Consider the following 18,376-nt stretch of genomic DNA (forward strand, 5'->3'; position numbering starts at 1 on the left):
TGAAAATAACATTCCAAAATTTATTTTTGAAATAAATAACATAATTTTATACAACACTTGGACCCCAAAGTATGAAAGAGATGGTGTATTCTTTTAGAACCTGTATTTCAGACAGATTAGAAACACTCTAGTATTTCTGGGTATATTTTGACCCAACAAAAGCTCTTACCTCGCGCAGTCGGACATGACAAAGTTTGTTTATCGGGTTTGGTTGGTCACAAAACAATTTTAAGCATAAGCAATTGAACATGTATATTTTTCCATTTTTTTATGCGTGTTTTTCAAATTAAATATCTTCTGGCAGTCACGATAAAATAAAATTAAATGACCTTGATCTTTTATAATTAGTTAAAACTCAATTTCTTTAATGTTAAATTAACAAGAAAAGTCTTATTTTTGTGAAGCTTAAATTGTTATTGATTATTGTTGATCCATCTGCTTGTTTTTGTTTAATGACAGTGTTACATCACTTGGAAATATCAGGGGGTCGCAGGCTCGGAGACAAAGACCCTTAACTGGCCATCTGCCTTTGTTTGGAGAGGTTTTCAATAATGTTCTGGAATTGAGGCAACTGTTGTATATTGTATTTAACAGGCAAAGTTTTGTTCAATACCGGATGAAACATATTAGGAACATGTATGTATGTATTTCTTTAGACCTTGCGATCAAGGATAACCCGTGAAAGTGCAAGCACTTATTTCCAACGGGGTCCTTTGTTTTTGCTGAAGGGACAGCACGCTGAAGAGACAGTGGTGGGATTCAAGGAAGTCCAGGTGCGAGACCCTAGCTCTTTTTCGAAGAGACCCCTTGGTTCTTTTACGTGCTCGGTGTAAAGCACCGATACACGGGGTACAACTTTCCTGGGTTAAACCAGTACTGAGTACACCACTTTTCCAAGCACTACCCTTTAAATGCCAAGCGCCAGGCAAGGGAGCTACTTGTACCAACTTTTAACGTCTTTTGGTATGACGCGGCCAGGGATCGAACCCACGACCTCCCGCTCCGTAGGCGGACGCTTATCCACTAGGCCACGGAGACGGTTACATGTTCAATGTTCAAATGTCTTGCTGAAAATGTTTCAAGATGACAAACTCGTTGAGATGGTGTAAAAAGACATTCAACTTATAAAAGAGAAATGGGTGTTTTTTCCGTAATTTAAGCAAACATTGTAATCCCACAGGGTAAAGACCATTATTCATTTTGGTAATGACGGTCCTTGGCCTCATACATGGTCATTCACTGCTTGGATAACTACTTGAACACTTGTGATAATCTATTGCATCTACTGATAGGTTGAAAAGTGACTTGATACATTGGTTCACTCAAATGGCTACAGTTAATCAATATACCCCATTGATAGATTATCCTTTAAATGTCCACCATTTTGTCTCGTTTCAGACTGACAGACAGAATTATTATATATTCGGTGCTGTACAAGACATGTTCTGAGTTTCATGGGATTGTTTCAAAAGAAGGTAAGATACATTGTATAGGTAATGGTCGTTTGATGACTGTGGTATCCTCACTTACCGTAAATGGCCATGAAATAAAAGTTAATGTTCTGTAAAAATGGAAGCAATTGTGCATGAATATAGTTATTCTAGTTTCATAACATGGACATGTTGTAATATTGTCATTAGGGGAGATATTCAGCAGCGCTGTGGTTGTCACACAAAGGTTATCAAGTTATATCAATATTGATACAGGCCAAATAGCCGTTTACACCTTTAACATAACATTCTTTATATCTATTCAATTTCATAACATGCTGAGATAGCAGACTCTTTAAGAAGCCTGTTTGAACCTCCCTATGAATAGTCCGCCTTTTGCAGAAGGATTTAATTTCTTGTGTGGTTCGTTAATAGCTGATGAATCATTCAGTTGCTTTAATATCGAGGCAACACCAAATTGGGCTTTGAATGATTTAATGAATGATTCAGAGGCATGCTTAAGCGCAGTAAGTGAAGATTTAAATGCTTAAATAGTGTTGATATTGCAAATGTTATGGCTCATAAAGTATTATGTAATGGGAGATACTTCCATTTAATAACACTCTTAAAATGATATTTTTTTTATAATCTTATCACTGAAATTCCTCTGTTAACTTTAATGACAATTTCTTGTCAATGAATATTTTTATACAATAATGATCCATTGACACAAGTTGATCTACATGTCTCTGTAAAATTAATCTAAACCTTTTTTGGGGGTAAAATGAAAATACTTGAAAGTTTGTGCAAAAAATCAAGTAGCTGATTTTGTTACCATGATTGTTGAAACCTGAGAAAGGGGAAAGTGACATGCCTGGTCTGGATGATGGTCTGTTGGTTGACAGTTATGGTGCAAGTTTCACCCTCTCTTCTCACTTACTCTCCCATATAGGGTTGAGAATGTCAAATTACCGTCTACATTTTGTTAACTCACTGCATCATCCTTAAGTTTCTAATTCAGTTTGTCTTCTATAGTTGGCTTAATTTAATTTTAAAACTGTGTTTGTGGCCCATTTCTTCTGCATTGGCAATTGCATTGGCAATTCGCTCAGATGTAGTCATGGTTGAATACTTGTGGTAAAGGGATTTTGACTTTAAGACGGAAATGTCAGTTGTTGATTATATTTAACTAAAGCAAAAGGATTAGAACTTGAGTGTTTAAATACCACTTCATAACAACATAGACATCTTAAAGGTATGCTTGTACATAATGTCTACTTGAAATTAAAACAAGATATAAGTTTTTAATAAAGTATCTATTAATATCCGATAATTTCCATGTTTCATTTATATGGTGGTATAAAACTTATTTTATGGTGCAATTTTTATTATTCCCAGCTGTAATTTGGTGATATTTTATGTGGAAAACAGGTGACGTAACTTCTGGTTATCTCAGAGTCAGCATTACAGCCCTGGTCAAGTGCACTGCTCACTTTTAGCGCTTTCCACATCAAACACCCAGATATTAGTACTTCATGTTATCTCTGCTTTGTAGTGACCTAATATTTCAACAATCTCATGTATAGAAACCAGTTTGTGCCTACTCATGAATATGTTGAGATTCATTAATAACTTCACATAGGTATGTAAAGTAAATTTGAAACTTGATAGCGACCTAATTTAACTTTCTGTTGATGAAAGGTGTAAGCTATTTCATTTTAAGATGTCGATTCTTGAATTAAAGAAATAATGAAGGTAATTACACTTAACTTAATTTGCGTTTAAAGTGTATATTTGAAATATAAATATTGAAATATAGGTTTAAATTAGGAATTTGTGAAACTGTGAAATTTGAAAAATCAATATTTGGTAGTCTATTCACACCTTGTTATGATTTGATTAAACAATTTAGAGAGCAAATATTAAATGTGTATCATATTGGCATTTCTGGGAACAATTCAAAACTTGAATTTTAAAATTTTAAGCATTATTGCATATGGATCTCTGATCATTGCTGGCCTTGAACAACCACAATCAGTTAGGATGAGAGTGGTCTAGTGGAAAATTGAGGATCAACCAGTCATGTGAAGGCTGATGGCAATGAGGATCAACCAGTCATGTGAAGGCTGATGGCATTGAGGATCAACCAGTCATGTGAAGGCTGATGGCAAGGCTGATGGCAGTGAGGATCAACCAGTCATGTAAAGGCTGATGGCAAGGCTGATGGCATTGAGATCAACCAGTCATGTGAAGGCTGATGGCATTGAGGATCAACCAGTCATGTGAGGGCTGATGGCATTGAGGATCAACCAGTCATGTAAAGGCTGATGGCATTGAGGATGAACCAGTCATGTAAAGGCTGATGGCAAGGCTGATGGCATTGAGGATCAACCAGTCATGTGAAGGCTGCTGGCAAGGCTGATGGCATTGAGGATAAACCAGTCATGTGAGGGCTGATGGCAAGGCTGATGGCATTGCAGATCAACAAGTCATGTGAAGGCTGATGGCATTGAGGATCAACCAGTCATGTGAAGGCTGATGGCAAGGCTGATGGCATTGAGGATCAACCAGTCATGTAAAGGCTGATGGCAAGGCCGATGGCATTGAGGATCAACCAGTCATGTGAAGGCTGATGGCATTGAGGATCAACCAGTCATGTGAAGGCGGCTAAAGGATCAATCATAGAATGTTTTGTTGGGGCTACAATGTTTAAGATTGTCCTTACCGAGGTGTCATAGGTAACCCCATCTTTGGATTGTTGAGTGACAACTCTGAGGCTCATTGACTTCTTCCACTTAGGCATAATGGACTACATTCATCTCTGCTTAACTAGCTCTGGTATGGGGATCATTTTTCACCAAGAATTTAGTAAAACAAACCTATCAGCAGCTATTCATCCAGCTGACAAATAGGCCTTGGGAATTGACCCTAATAACAGGGGCAAATAGCTGGGTTGACATTTGCTATTTAGCACATCAAATTTCAAATTGCCACAATAAACATCATTCATTATCTTTTGTGCATTTAATTTATTTTTATCACATTGTTGTGAAACCTTAAACCAATTCCATGAACATGGACTTAGCGGGTAAACGTAAGTAAATATGCAGAAACGCGAGAGGTGGACCTTGCTTTATCACGATGACACTGGGATATTGACATTGTCTGATTGAAAATAAAGCCTTGAATAATTGCCGTTTTGAAATGCAAATAATTGTGACCAGTGCGAACAATAGGGTTACTCAGTATTGTTGGTGTTTCAATATTGACTCTCTAGAGTGGTGTTGTTTGCCATGTGAATTCATCTTCATTCCTCAATTTACGGAAAGTGCAACATTGCATTGTATTGTTAATAATTGTTTGATACAAAGGATGGAAAAAAAATGAATGTTGAAATGGCTGACTGATGGTTCTAGCATTTGGGTGGAAGAGTAATTTTTTTTTCCATGCAAATCGTGTGTTTTCTTTTCTGATGAAGGAGATATTAAATGAAATAATGAATTATGTGATGTGGTGATTTAGATGTTTTTGTGAGTAGGGCTCATTACGTTGAAGGCACACTTTTCAGCAATTCCATTAGTCTGCTCAAGTAATAAATTGATATTTTATGCCTGTTGCCTGTACTATTATTACTTTAGCAGACTCAATTGTGTGGAATTCCTCAGGACTTTTGTAACTATTTGAAGTTCGCAATCATTGCTGAGAAAAGCATCGTTATGAAACTTACAAATGATAGTGGTAAAATGCCGCAAGGTGCACAGGCGCATCGTTATGAAACTTACAAATGATAGTGGTTGCTGCAAGGTGCACAGACCCATGTCCACAGAGGGAGCATTTCTAAGGTCACAGTTTTGGCCAGTCCATCATCCAGGAATGGCATTTCTGGTTGTCCCCTGGGTAATATAGTATCATTTTCTCTTATGCAGTAAATGGTAGTTGTATATTAATAAGGTTTGAACTCTTACAAATGAGGTGAATAACAGTTATTTGCCATTTCTTGTTTTGTCATTCTCAATGAGGCAAAATAGTTTATGTATATGGCCATCTGTATTTTTGTGGTATGAATGCTAGTTCGAAACCATGGAGCCCAAGGTACATTTTTTTTGTAAACAACAATACTATTTCTCTCTCATGAGCATTAATGCTGTGTGAAATTCATGTGCATTTCATTGAAACACAAAGCCATCTGTGTTTGTAGGCCATCCAGTCACCAGTGCATAATGTACAAAGGTAGGTAGCAAATAAATCTACTTTTAATTAGGTTTTTTTTACAAACAAAGCCTTGGAATGTGAGTATCACATAACTGTCAGAGCGGGTTACATTATGTGAGAGGTGTAGTATAGGTCTCAGTTTCATTGTAAACTGTGGACCTGTCAGGAGTAGTGAAATTGGTTGTAGCAGCTTTGCAAAGAGGCTTGATATTCAACCAGCAGTGTAGAGGCAGGGAAACTGAGAGGATCTTGGAGTAACATAACCATTGTAACCAATCTGGGTGGAAGTGTAGCCAGCTGTTGCTTGTACTTCAAACCGGTGCCCATTGTGCGGAGGAGGTGGAGGAACATTTTGGAAACAGTTGATCTGGTTATGATTCACTCTATTCTTTTATAGGGATTGTGTCTTCAGAGGGAAACAGTTTAGATGTGGTGAGCAGGTTTGTTTTGCTTTTTTTTTATTATTCAGTAGGTAGACAAAACCTGAAATATTTGTCAGAGAATAGGGGAAAATGTATTTTTAGGTATAATGAATTTTAAGTTAAATCAAATTGGGATATTGCACGTTATACCTTTAAGAAATCAGTTATAAACGTTAAGGTATTGAATTAGATGCAAAGCACAGTGAAGGAAAACTTCAAGTTTTCAGAGTTTAGGAATTCAAAATAATATCAATGGTTGTTAAAGTAACAGAAATTATGTATTATCTAGGTTTCTGTTAATTTTATTGAAAGTTAATTTTAGATTTTATTACAGAAAATGACATGATCTTGATATCCTGTTAAAATATTGGCACAGTGGTTCCAGACAAAAAAAAAATGATGAGCATTTTTGGATAGCTAGGCAGGATGAATCCCACAAAGTTGATTGTCTGAAGATTTAGGGAGACTGTCACACCCTTCTGGGTTGTTTACGATCTTGTTTCTGCAAGTCTTATCTGCTACAAAAATAAACGATTTCTCTAATGTTTCACAGTGCACCTGCAGTTTAGAAATTGAGAGAGCATTAAAATGACTGCGGCCTACCTGAGAACACATGTATGCCAGTGGCGCAGGTACATGTATGGGAAGATTGTTCTTTTTTCCTGGAGGGAGAAGCTCTCATGGATGCATGCCGCCAAGAGATAAATGTTCCCTGTGGCTCTGGATGATCGTGTCGGGCTCTAACAATTGCCTCTGTCTCAGTAATCTTACCCCACCCAGTTTGTGTTTTATATCAGTAGTCAGCCTCACAGTGATACACAGGCAAAATGCTGCCATTGTTTTCCTAATTCAAGAAAGAAAATGTCTCAATTGTTTGTATTATAATCATGATCTTTACTTGTATTCTATTCAAGACCTTTAGAGCAGAGAATGTAGAATGTGTCTAATGTGCATAAAATTTTCATTTCCCCTGTTGCTCCTGTGATCAGTGGAAAAATCTTCAAATATCTTAATATCCGCTGCAGGTACTAATGTTAGAGGGCTTTACATAGTATCAGACCAATATTAACTGGGATCTTTTCATTCCTTTAACCATTAACAAGTATATTAGTTGTTTGGCTTTATTTCAGCCACAAAACAATTCTGATGGTTAAAGTAACAATAGTAGGCAAGTGTCACTTGGTCGCATATACATACATTTCAATGGCGAATAGTGTCATTTGAGAGTAAATGTGTTTAGTTATCATTTATAACATACCCAACCCAGATATCTGGTTTCAAGTACTGGTCAAGTGTCTACCGAATACATTTACATTATTCATGTATTCTTAACACAGAAGACATTATTGCTATACTGAATTACCATACTTTACAGTGTCCTTTTTCCTGAAAGCCAGGTTAATTTCATGCTTGTTTTCAGGTGTTCTTGCTTAACAAGATATTTGGGCATACAATGCATGGTGTGGGAGCTGGGGGTGGTAGCTGTAGGTGCAAGGGGTGGAAGTGGGGGGTAGGACTGTAGGTGAAAGGGGCTGGAGTGGGGGATAGGATCTGTAGGTGAAAGGGGCCGGAGCTGGGGTGGGAGCTGAAGGTGTAAGGGGATGGGAGCTGTAGGTGCAAGGGGTAGGAGCTGAAGGTGCAAGGCGCGGGAGCTGGGGTGGGAGCTGAAGGTGCAAGGGGTGGGAGCTGGGGTGGGAGCTGAAGGTGCAAGTGGCGGGAGCTGGGGTGGGAGCTGAAGGTGCAAGTGGCGGGAGCTGGGGTGGGAGCTGAAGGTGCAAGGGGCGGGAGCTGGGGTGGAAGCTGTAGTGCAAGGGGCAGGAGCTGGGGTGGGAGCTGAAGGTGCAAGGGGCGGGAGCTGGGGTTGGAGCTGTAGGTTTAAGGGGCGGGAGCTGGGGGTAGAGCTATAGGTGCAAGGGGCAGGAGCTGTAGCTGCAAGGGGTGGGAGCTGTAGCTGCAAGGGGTGGGAGCTGTAGGTGCAAGGGGTGGGAGCTGCGGTTGGGAGCTATAGATGCAAGGGACAGGAGCTCTAGGTGCAAGGGGCGGAAGTTGTAGCTGCAAGGGGTGGGAGTTGTAGATGCAAGGGGCGGAGATGGGGGTGGGAGCTGTAGGTGCAAGAGCTGGGGGTGGGAGCTGTAGGTGCAAGGGGTGGTAGCTGTGGGTCCAAGCACTGGGAACTGGGGATGGGAGCTATGGATGCAGAGGGTTAATTGGAGCTGTAGGTGCAAGCGGTTGGAGCTCAGGTATGGAGCTATGGATGCAAGGGATGGGAGCTATAGGTGCAAGGGTTGGGAGCTGGGGGTGGGAGCTGTATGTGCAAGGGGTGGGAGCTGTAGTAGGTGCAAGCACTGGGAGCTGGGGTTGGAAGCTGTAGGTAATCTGCCTATTGCCTATAACAGAAAACTAAAACAAATGGAGGAGTACCGCTTTTCCAATCCTCCATGTCTTTCAAATTGTATGTTTAGTATAAAAGAAAAGTTTTATGTAAGGTTGTTGATGGGGAAAAACAAGTGTTATTTAGACAGTTATTGCAGTAAAATCAGAACATAGAACTTTTTAGGGGTGGCTTTTGGAGTAAGCTGTAATGTTTGCCTCCTGTATCTGTCAGGACTGAAAAGCCCTGATTTCTGAATTGTGTCTTGTAAATTATGGAAGTAAAGTTCTTACCGCCTAGAAACATTAGACTACTGTCTTAAGTTGTTACAGTTTCCCATTGTTACAAGTCACAATTAACATGAGAAGGTTTTGTGGTATTCCCAGTTGATGGTTATAGCAGGGTAAGTGCTTTTGGAAATCAATGGTGCTTGGAGCTTAGCCAGTTTGTCAGAGCCAGTGGTTAAAACAATGACAAACCTGAATGAGGGAATTTGGCAAACCTGAATGAGGGTTTTGGGCAAACCTGAATGAGGTGATTGGGCAAACCTGAATGAGGTGATCGGGCAAACATGAATGAGGGCATTGGGCAAACCTGAATGAGGGAATTGGGCAAACATGAATGAGGGGATTGGGCAAACCTAAATGAGGTGATTGGGCAAACCTGAATGAGGATATTGGGCAAACCTCAATGAGGGAATTGGGCAAACCTGAATGAGGGGATTGGGCAAACCTGAATGAGTGATTTGGGCAAACCTGAATGAGGGAATTGGGCAAACCTGAATGAGGGAATTGAGCAAACATGAATGAGGGCATTGGGCACACATGAATGAGGGAATTGGGCAAACATGAATGAGGGGATTGGGCAAACCTGAATGAGTGATTTGGGCAAACCTGAATGAGGGAATTGGGCAAACCTGAATGAGGGAATTGAGCAAACCTGAATGAGGGCATTGGGCACACATGAATGAGGGAATTGGGCAAACCTGAATGATGGTTTAGGGAAAATCTGAATGAGGACATTGGACAAATCTGAATTAGGGTATTGGGCAAATCTGAATGAGGGTATTGGGCAAACCTGAAAGATGGTAATGGGGTAATGCTTGATTGCATGTCAAACCATTTCCAACATATGTGTGAATTTAAGATCATTTGTGTGATTCACATGAGTGGTAATGACCTTATGTCAAAGCAAGATACCATTTTTTTTTTATTAAATGACATGGTTTTGGAATAGGGTTTGCTAATTATTTAAGTGCAGCCTGTGAAAGGAGCATTTTTATCCATGACACTTGAAAACAACTGGCCTACTCCCTCCTCATATTTTGTTCACTACCTGATGCTGTATAACAGCAGCTGCTCACAGGGTGCTGAGAATAGCCCCTAATTGTATGGCTAATTTTTGTTGGTCATAAGGTGGCCATAAATTAATCACTAGACGTAGATTGGCCAGATATGGCAGGGTGAACATTGAGTCAGGCTACTGCATGTACAGGCTGTTACACTGGTCAAATTTAGCCAGTCTCCTTTACTGTTGCTGTTCTGTGAAGGTTGATAATATGTTTCTGGAAGTTAATCACCTTGTTGAGTCTTTTTTATAATATATTCTATATTGATAAGTATAAGATGTTGGAATACTTTGAAATTAAGGTATACAAGGTTCCTCATATTAATAGCAATTTCACTGTTTTTCATATCTTATGTACTGCACATCTTAACGACGCAAGATCTCTGTGATGCCGCAACTGCTTGCAGCCATAGAACATTATTGCTGTATAACATAGATGTTACGGCAAGAATTGGCAATATAGGTTAAGAATTTGATGCATAACTGTGTTTTATGTTGTTGTTTGTAACTTCATAACACTTGAGCCATACAAATGCATCCTGTCCTTGATTACAAACGAAGTTTTATTCATCTGTTGCTAAGTAACACTGCGGAATAGATATGATGTTGTTGTTCTCCTGCTATAATGTTCAAATTTGTCTGGAAAATTAAGATACCACATTGAAGGTGTGCTTTTTGCTTTTGATTTCCTGAGAGTGTGTAGATATTTCTACCCATTATCTGTCCTAATGCCTCGTTAATTGGACAAAAAGATTGTTGTGCTTTAAATTAGGCCCAAAAAGAATGTTGGTAGCAAATCAAGTGATATTTGGCTCCCCTTTGCTTGTTTTTATTCCAGTTGCTGGTTGAAAATACTTTTGCAATATATTAATAACAGAAAACCAAATACAAAACTAAGTGCTGTAGTCTTTTAATAACATTGTTGGATATGCATGGCATTTGTGCATATAATATTGGCCAACAATTTGCTTGGCCAAACCTGGTTCAACTTACTTCAATCTGTTTTAAAGTCATTTTCACACTGTTTTTGATAGTGAACAATTTTTGTTCTGATCCATTACACCGATATATTCCTAATACGTTCTTTATTGGAGACATTTTTCGGTGTCTGATTTTAATGTATAATACGACTATTATGTCAGTCTACACCTTAACCTGTGGTTTGAAATTTGTGGAGGTATGATGGTAGGGATTATATGTTGCCAAAAAAGGAATGTGCTTATTCTCTGAGGAATTCATGATTTACACCTGCAGAGTTTATAATGTTTTCGAAGGGTATTAATGCACTAACATAGTTTCAAGTGATTTAGTGCAGACATTGTCATCATAACATCGGTCTTGTCTTGTTAGGGTTGTATTATTGGACAGAGCAACCAAGACAAATGTGGATATTCACCTCTTTATGCTAAACAAGGAGAATATGATATCTTCATTCCAAGCATAAATCACTTTAGTACCTTGGAGCTACTAGATGGTGTCACTGGAATATCACAATCTATATGTTTCTTGACTCAGTTTCTTTATAGATTTGTGTGGTAAAAATGACAGGAGCGTTTAAAGCTTGGTGGTGAGTAATGTATTTTTAAAGAATAACCCACTTGTTGTCAGGAATAGTTTAAATGTTCTCATTTTGACAGCACTTGGTGCATTTTGCTCACATATGACAGCCAGTTGAGGGTCAGATGTGCAGATTATGTGACAAAACTCATTTACACTAAAGCTCTTTTTCACGATAAAGATTGCTGTGAAAGTGATCCCACTGTTGTTATTTTTCTGTGGTATTTTGTTGCAGTCCCACTCAGAGTAATGTGATGGAGCTGAGCATCCGGTTATTTTTCCAACCATCCCATGGGAGGATGAAAAAATAAGTTTCCTGTTTCAGGCATCTAGTTCCCCCCCCCCCCCCCCCCCCCCCCGCCAATGCCAGCATGTTTATGGCCAACAAGGTGTAAAAGAACATACATATTGCATAGCTACAAGTAAATGTACTGCTTAACAGTTTGTTTTGGGAACAAGCTTGAGTAATCATACATGAATATACAGTCACTAACATTTTGTCTCATTTCCATCGGCTAACCGCTATCATGCTCCAGCAAAAACTGTGCAAGATGTAAGTCTTACAGCAATCACTTCTCCTAAAATAACTGGCATACCAGACATTGTAGTTTGAAATTGTAGAAGAGAGTGCAGACATACAATCATATAATTGATAGCAATGCGACACTGAGGAAAGCCATATGGCAGTTGTGCTATGATTCCAGTGCAGTTTGCAGATGGTTTCATTCCACTTTGTAATGAAATTGAAGCTGCTTTATAAGATATTATTTAACATGGTGCACACAATAGGGATCACTAAATCTCTTGTCACTACTTACTTGTCACTTGTCTTTCATTGAGAAACGTGTTATAGAGGGAAACAGATGGCATGGCAAAAACATTGCAAGCTGATGATTGCTACCTGTAGGTACATATATATTTTTTACGCGTTCGACTGTTTTTTATTGAAGATAAAAAAGACCATTTATCATAGTTTTGGCATAGTAGGCAGAGATGTGTGAACACTTAAACCTTTACAATGCGATAAAACTTAGTAATTGTGCTGCAAAATTGCAGCATCAAGTCTCATAATCTACCTAAAATCATGGTTGAGTAATGCACCTTGACTTGCCGGGGGGGGGGGAGGGAGGGGAGAATTGTGTTGGTATTCTGTATAATATCTTAGATTGGTCTTTAATGGAAGGATATAGTGTGCTTTACATGTTGTATTTGCTTTTTGAGGTGCAGTTGTAAGGTTGTGTATCTTCTTATATACAGCTACAATTAGGGATACAGAATGATGTAAGGAGTCGCATGTGACAGGAATGACAGGGGAGAGGGACTGTACAGTGTTGATTTGGGCTGTAATGTGTGCCCAGATGACACTCCTCATTACTCACCCACCCATCGACAGCACAAATGGTGTCTACCTAGAGCACAACAATATTGGAGACAATGTGTGCTTTAAAGCTATTTTTTTCTCTCAGATTTTCACATGGTCCTCATGATTAAATGATTAGTTGATGGTAATTATGATATTGCTTTTTTCAAAGAACACATTTAAGTTATATTCTGAGGATACAATTGTTGCTAGGCAACATCTCAGTGGGTGGCAACCATGTCAACTGTCTAATGCCATTGACAACCACCTGCTAGCTTGTCTTCCATAGCAACCATTCTAATGGAGATTTATATCTCATTTTTTGCTTGAACCTAAACAGAAGCAGCAATTCGGGCAATGTTTTTATGTCTCAAATGTAATTTATATCATTTAATTCATTGTGATAAACAACAATATTCACATTGTACCCTGGCGTTTTACAATTGTGATGCAAAACAGTTCTTCCTAAGAGCTCATCATTTCTTTACTGGTTTGTTCTTTATGGATGGTTCGGTGGTGAACTTGATGTTTTTCTTCTTGATGGACGAGGCGTATTACCTATGGTTGAGATCTTTTATGACAAAGCTGTGTAAGATGGAAATTGACAGACATAAGTATCTATAAATATTAACTACTTTAGGGTACAAAAGAGCTCTCATATGCTGGGATGTTAGGAAGATAATTACATTTTGTATGTATGAGATTTTCAAGTTGTATGATCTTCAGCCACTGGGGAAATTGAGGCTCCTGATTGTTGGCAAATATACAAATAATATTTTCAGTTTCCCCTCATCTGTCATCAAAGTTTATGTGCATTTTTTGTGTTACAGTTTCCATAGTTCGTGCCACTTGTTGACTTTGTTTGACATTTTAATGTGGAATCTTTGCTATTTGGTATTATGCTGGCAGCCCCATCCATATATAGTTCAAGATTGCTTCTAACATATTCCATGCAATATCTCTTCAGAGTTTTTTCCTCATAATCTTATTCCTGCGTTTCACAGGAACATCCACCTTAATTATTGAGAAGGAATAACTTAATTTTCCCGATCTTTAAGACTTCACTTTATTTCAGTTAGGTAATCTGTTTTAATTTTGTCCCATTACACATCGTGTTTTCAGCATCTCAATGAAATCAAGAGTGATTTGTGTTTTCCAGGCAGTGAAGGCAATTTTGATGAGCAGAAGAGGAGAACTTGCATCTTGGAGCCAAGGAAACTGAACAATTAAAGTTGGAAGCAAGAGTAAGGTTAGTGTGTTACAGTGCACTTTCATTGGGAAACAATTAGCTGGGCTTTTAATTCAGACCAAGGATAACAATCATTGCAGGAGCTGTCCTCTATACGAATGTTTCATCATAAATAAATTAAGAAAAAACTGGTTAAAAGTATTGCATCATGCATGCAAAGAGCATGTCATGAACGGTGCACAAACATATGTATAGTAGTGACAAGTACAGGAAATGTTGGAAGACTTGTATTGTGGTATTGTCATAATTGCAGGGAGAATGACACATTTGTCAGCCTTCTGTGACACGTACAGGAACATGATAGGTTTGTGCATAGCTTGTATTCAACCAAGTTCCTGTATTCATACAATTTACTACATTGCACACTGGTGTGTGAAATCATAGTCTGGCTTTGCTTGAAATTGAAAATGGCAAAAGATGCCCCTCAAATATTTGAATTGACATGATCAATTTTGAAGATCCACTCAAGATCCTAAAGATGCCTGTAATGTTCTTATTTATTGCTCACTGAAGCCTGTGATTTTCAAGGTAATTATAGTTTTATCTTTGGTTTACCCATGGATGGCCATGAAAGGTAATGAAAGCTGTAAACAAGGCTCTGGCCCCTTTGACGGAAGGATGTTTCAACAGCTTACAAGCAAACACAGGCCCCTAAGGGCCATGTAAGGGTGAGAGAACAAAGGCCAGGGGTCAGGAGGGGAGATGTTAAAGAGTGATACACCGAGACACAACAAGGATATTACATAATGTGATCTGTGAACATAGAAAATGAGGGTGTTCCTATTTCATGTTAAGGAAAATAAGGGTGTTCTCATTTCTCTGTGAGCTTACACTGGTGGTTTAAGAGGTTGTCAAGCATATCTATGTCCTTATAATTACAGGCTTTGGTGGCTGCTTGAACATGAAACTTAGCTAGGGTGTCACTGACTGTGATTTACAGGTTATAGTTGTCAGGAAAATACACTCATCTACATTCAAACCCCACATCTGGACACTTACAGTGGGAAATCTGGTGAGATTTCAGTAAACAAGTAGGGGCATTGATGATCATTATTTCCCAAATTAATTTGAGTTATGGTGTATGACACATAAAACTTCCTGACCCATAAAGAATGTATGATATGGTCACATTTGTCAAAAAAGTCCCAATAGGTTAATAGATGTTTATCTAATTGGTATCTGTGTGACTAATAAAACAGGGTTGTGCCCTGAACTCCCACAGAATGTACATGTAGTATACTTTGTAATTTTATAGCTCTTTTTTTAGTGACGTTTTACACCCTGAGAAATAATTCCTCATTTATATGGTGTAAAAATTGTTTCATTCTTAATTCAGATTGTAATTGTCATTGTTCTGCTGTTTTTGGAAAACTTACAGGGCTGTATTTAATAAGAGGTAGAAAAAACTGTAGGCAATTTGTCTAATATGTCTTAAAGATTTAATGTCAAGTTCTGCTGATTAATGTTGATTTAGATTTCTAATCTGATATGAACATTACCATATCTCGCCCTGTAATTGATCTGCCTCTGCTGTTTGCAAGAAATTCATTGTTCTCTGGTTGGGTTACTAATATCATAAGCTGATTTGCCATGTTCAGAACTAAAGTATCCCACCTCTCAAAGGCCCCAATGTTTTGGAACACCCTGAGTCACCCTCAAGGGGGTTTAAAAGGGATGATTGTCAGCTTCATGGGCTTCTAGGGGCTGGGGGAGTATTCTGCCTCGAGGTCACAGGGTCACTGCTATCAAAGAGGACACAAGGGTGGTGGAGAATAATACTAATTTGTTTCCAGTGTTCAGTGCCACTTGTATCCTAAAAAAGGTCAACAACATTCATTGTTTATGTAGCTTTGATACAAAATTGCCACATTAATTCTGGAATGTAATAGCTTTTGTCAGTCTAGATTTTACCTAATAGAAATAGAGAGTGTTTAAATGAAGTTTGTTTGAAATAATAACATTAAATGAAACTGAATATTTCAGATTTCTCAACAGTTTGTGGGGTCCACTGTTGCCGGTCTCCTTGTGTTACAATGTTTTCAATTACATATGCCTGTATGGTATGATTTATGTCTAATGACTTTGAAAGAAAAGACATTGTTTTACTTGTAAGGCCTGTCATTAAACAGCTAATTCATTGCAAATTGATTACTACAGGGTTTGAACATCTGTGTTGTGGTATGTATAAATTACAAGAGTGACCTGAGACTGACAACTATGGTCAGTTATAATGGTCAGTAAGGCCTAGACCAGTTGACCACTGACTGAATTTGGCCCTCAGTGGACACTGGCTGATATATGGACACAACACACCCATTTGTAGTGTTCATAGTTGAAAAGTGTGTATGATAATTATGGTTGTATGGTAAAACAGGACTTTGATATCAGGACAATGAAAAAACAATACGAACAGAAATGAAATAACTGAGTTGGAAATGTGTTATGAAGAGATAGTCCAACGATGATATACAGTAAAGAAGCATTATATAATGTAACTAAGTGTATAGTCAAGTTTAAGATGTTGTCTTTCTGTCTGACTTTAATGATTCTGAAAATTATATAAATTGACATTATTAAGTCATTTTGTCAAACATTTAATATTTAATAAAGGGATTGCTAAATTTTATTCAACAATATTGACTTAACTTTTCCACCCAATTTACCCTTTGGCAAGAAGCTTTCATTACGTATTGTTGAAAATGACACAATAATTATAATCTGATTGAAAATAATGAAATGCTGTCGTTCATGCGATTGTATGACAATCCGATATAGGTCCTATCATTGTTGTTTAGTTCTGTAATAATCTGCTTATGGGATTTGTTGATTATTTATTTATTTATTAATGAAGTATTTAGAATAAATAATTTTTTGGTGTAAAAGGACTTTATCTGGCTTAAGCAAAAGAATGTAAGTAGATTTATGTATTATTATGTAGGTGATTGATTAGGTCAGTAGTTTTGCAAAATTTCGTTTTAAGCATTATTATGTTGGGTTAAAATTCTTTTCATGAATTAGTTAACAATTATTCATAATGCACCAAGCATATCTGAAATCACTTGCCGCTGTTGTTATTTGGTTCGTTATTCATTCTATAACAGGGTTCATGTTATGATCTTTATTATTGTCTGTAAAACTATGAAGTATAGACACTTTGAGACAAGCATGCTCATTTTAGACAACTAATTTTGCCTTTTCATGGTAAATCATATATTCGAAATGGTGAATTACAGGCCTAGATAGGAAAGGAAATAAATCAAAATAACAAGTTTTGTCATATTTGCCGTCTTTAATGCTTTATGTTTCTCCGAAAATCATTCAATATTTCATGAAATCTCTGTCTACCTAAAGACAGTGAGGTACAAACATACCAATCAAGTAAAGATCCCATTGAAGTAATGTTCTTCCTTGATCATGCATTCTGCCCCAGATGCCATTTTGTCAGCATTGAATGACATGATTTGAAAGAAGAATAGAGGTTTTGACAGCATTCTAAACTCTGCCCATCCTTTGGTACAGAATGACTGTGTTAGCCATTAATCTTGTGTGGTTTGTAAAAAATTGTTGTTATTTTCATCCTGGCAAACTGTGGATTGATACTTGTATTTCAAGTGGATCTTATTTCATACCATTTTTATAATCATTTGGCATCAGCTATAGGTGTCTAATGAATATTGTTGGAAAATGTTGTAAGGGTGGTATTGTTGTTCAATGAAACTTGTAATCTATGAATTAAGGGAAACAAACAACAAATAAATAATGTATGTCTGGAGTCTGAGAATCTTAGGTATCTGCAGATGTGATATTTGAGTACAAGTTGTCTGCAGACATGGAACTATGAAATGTTTTCATCACATAATATGATTAATATAATAAATTATTTCTGTTGCAGTTTCCTTGTAAAAGGGTCCATAGGGATGGCCCCGACTCTCAGTGGTCCTTTTAATGGTACAAGTAAAAATATAGTAGACTGCACTTTCTTCTAGACATTTTATCAATTTTCGGAATTGTTTAAACTCTAATTTTCTGAATAATGTTTTAAGAATTGACATCAATGTTTTGGAAGTCTCTGCAGTGTTATTGTTAATGTATTTAATTCTCATATTTAATGTAATGTACCTATTTATATTATTTCAAGAAATTATCATACATATATAAATCATACTCAGATTTCATTTTTTGTTGAGATTTAAAAGCCTGTATGATGCTGACAGAAAATGGAAAGACGTTGTTAACAACCAGATGTCTATGGATCAAATAATCCTCTTCCAGTATGGACAGTGTCCTGACCTTTCAGAAGAGACCATTCAAAGAGGCCAGTAATTGGCCCAGTCTTCATAGGCAATTATGTTAGGCAGCTTATGCAGGAAATGGAATCATTGTGGTGTTTCAGGTTGGGTGATAAATTCTAAATTTCTGTTCAGGATG

General features: G+C 37.7%; 2 protein-coding genes across 12 annotated transcripts in view; one reads left to right on the top strand and one right to left on the bottom strand.

The window, feature by feature from the left end:
- LOC128217086 (dystroglycan 1-like) overlaps positions 1-18,376 on the top strand; it is a 45,531-nt gene that overhangs the window by 9,189 nt on the left and 17,966 nt on the right. For 4 of the 11 annotated variants that reach the window (XM_052923956.1, XM_052923961.1, XM_052923960.1 and 1 more), the window contains exons 2-3: positions 1,399-1,475; positions 13,859-13,948. The gene's annotated coding sequence lies outside the window, so the exon portion shown is untranslated. Of the gene's footprint in view, positions 1-1,398; positions 1,476-2,565; positions 2,686-5,829; positions 6,083-11,324; positions 11,350-13,858; positions 13,949-18,376 lie in introns of those variants that run through there. The other 7 variants (XM_052923966.1, XM_052923964.1, XM_052923962.1 and 4 more) reach the window with 7 other exon arrangements.
- On the bottom strand, positions 7,434-10,796 carry LOC128217430 (uncharacterized). Its single transcript, XM_052924577.1, has 4 exons — positions 10,776-10,796; positions 9,375-9,512; positions 8,915-9,029; positions 7,434-8,053 (listed from the first exon to the last, which is right to left on the bottom strand). Exons 1-4 carry the CDS (start codon positions 10,794-10,796, stop codon positions 7,434-7,436), a joined length of 894 nt encoding a protein of 297 aa, XP_052780537.1.

Source organism: Mya arenaria, chromosome 14 (assembly GCF_026914265.1).
Source record: "Mya arenaria isolate MELC-2E11 chromosome 14, ASM2691426v1".
NCBI classification, from domain to species: Eukaryota; Metazoa; Mollusca; class Bivalvia; order Myida; family Myidae; genus Mya; species Mya arenaria.

Bases quoted from the DNA above. Each gene is read 5' to 3' on its own strand.
- LOC128217430 (XM_052924577.1), bottom strand. From the start codon at position 10,796: ATGACTTTAAAACAGATTGAA. The intron at 9,513-10,775 runs GTAAGTTGAACC...ACCATCTTTCAG, and splicing joins TGACTTTAAAACAGATTGAA to GTTTGCCCAATACCCTCATT. The intron at 8,054-8,914 runs GTTTGTCATTGT...TCCCAACCGCAG, and splicing joins TGCCAAATTCCCTCATTCAG to CTCCCACCCCTTGCACCTAC.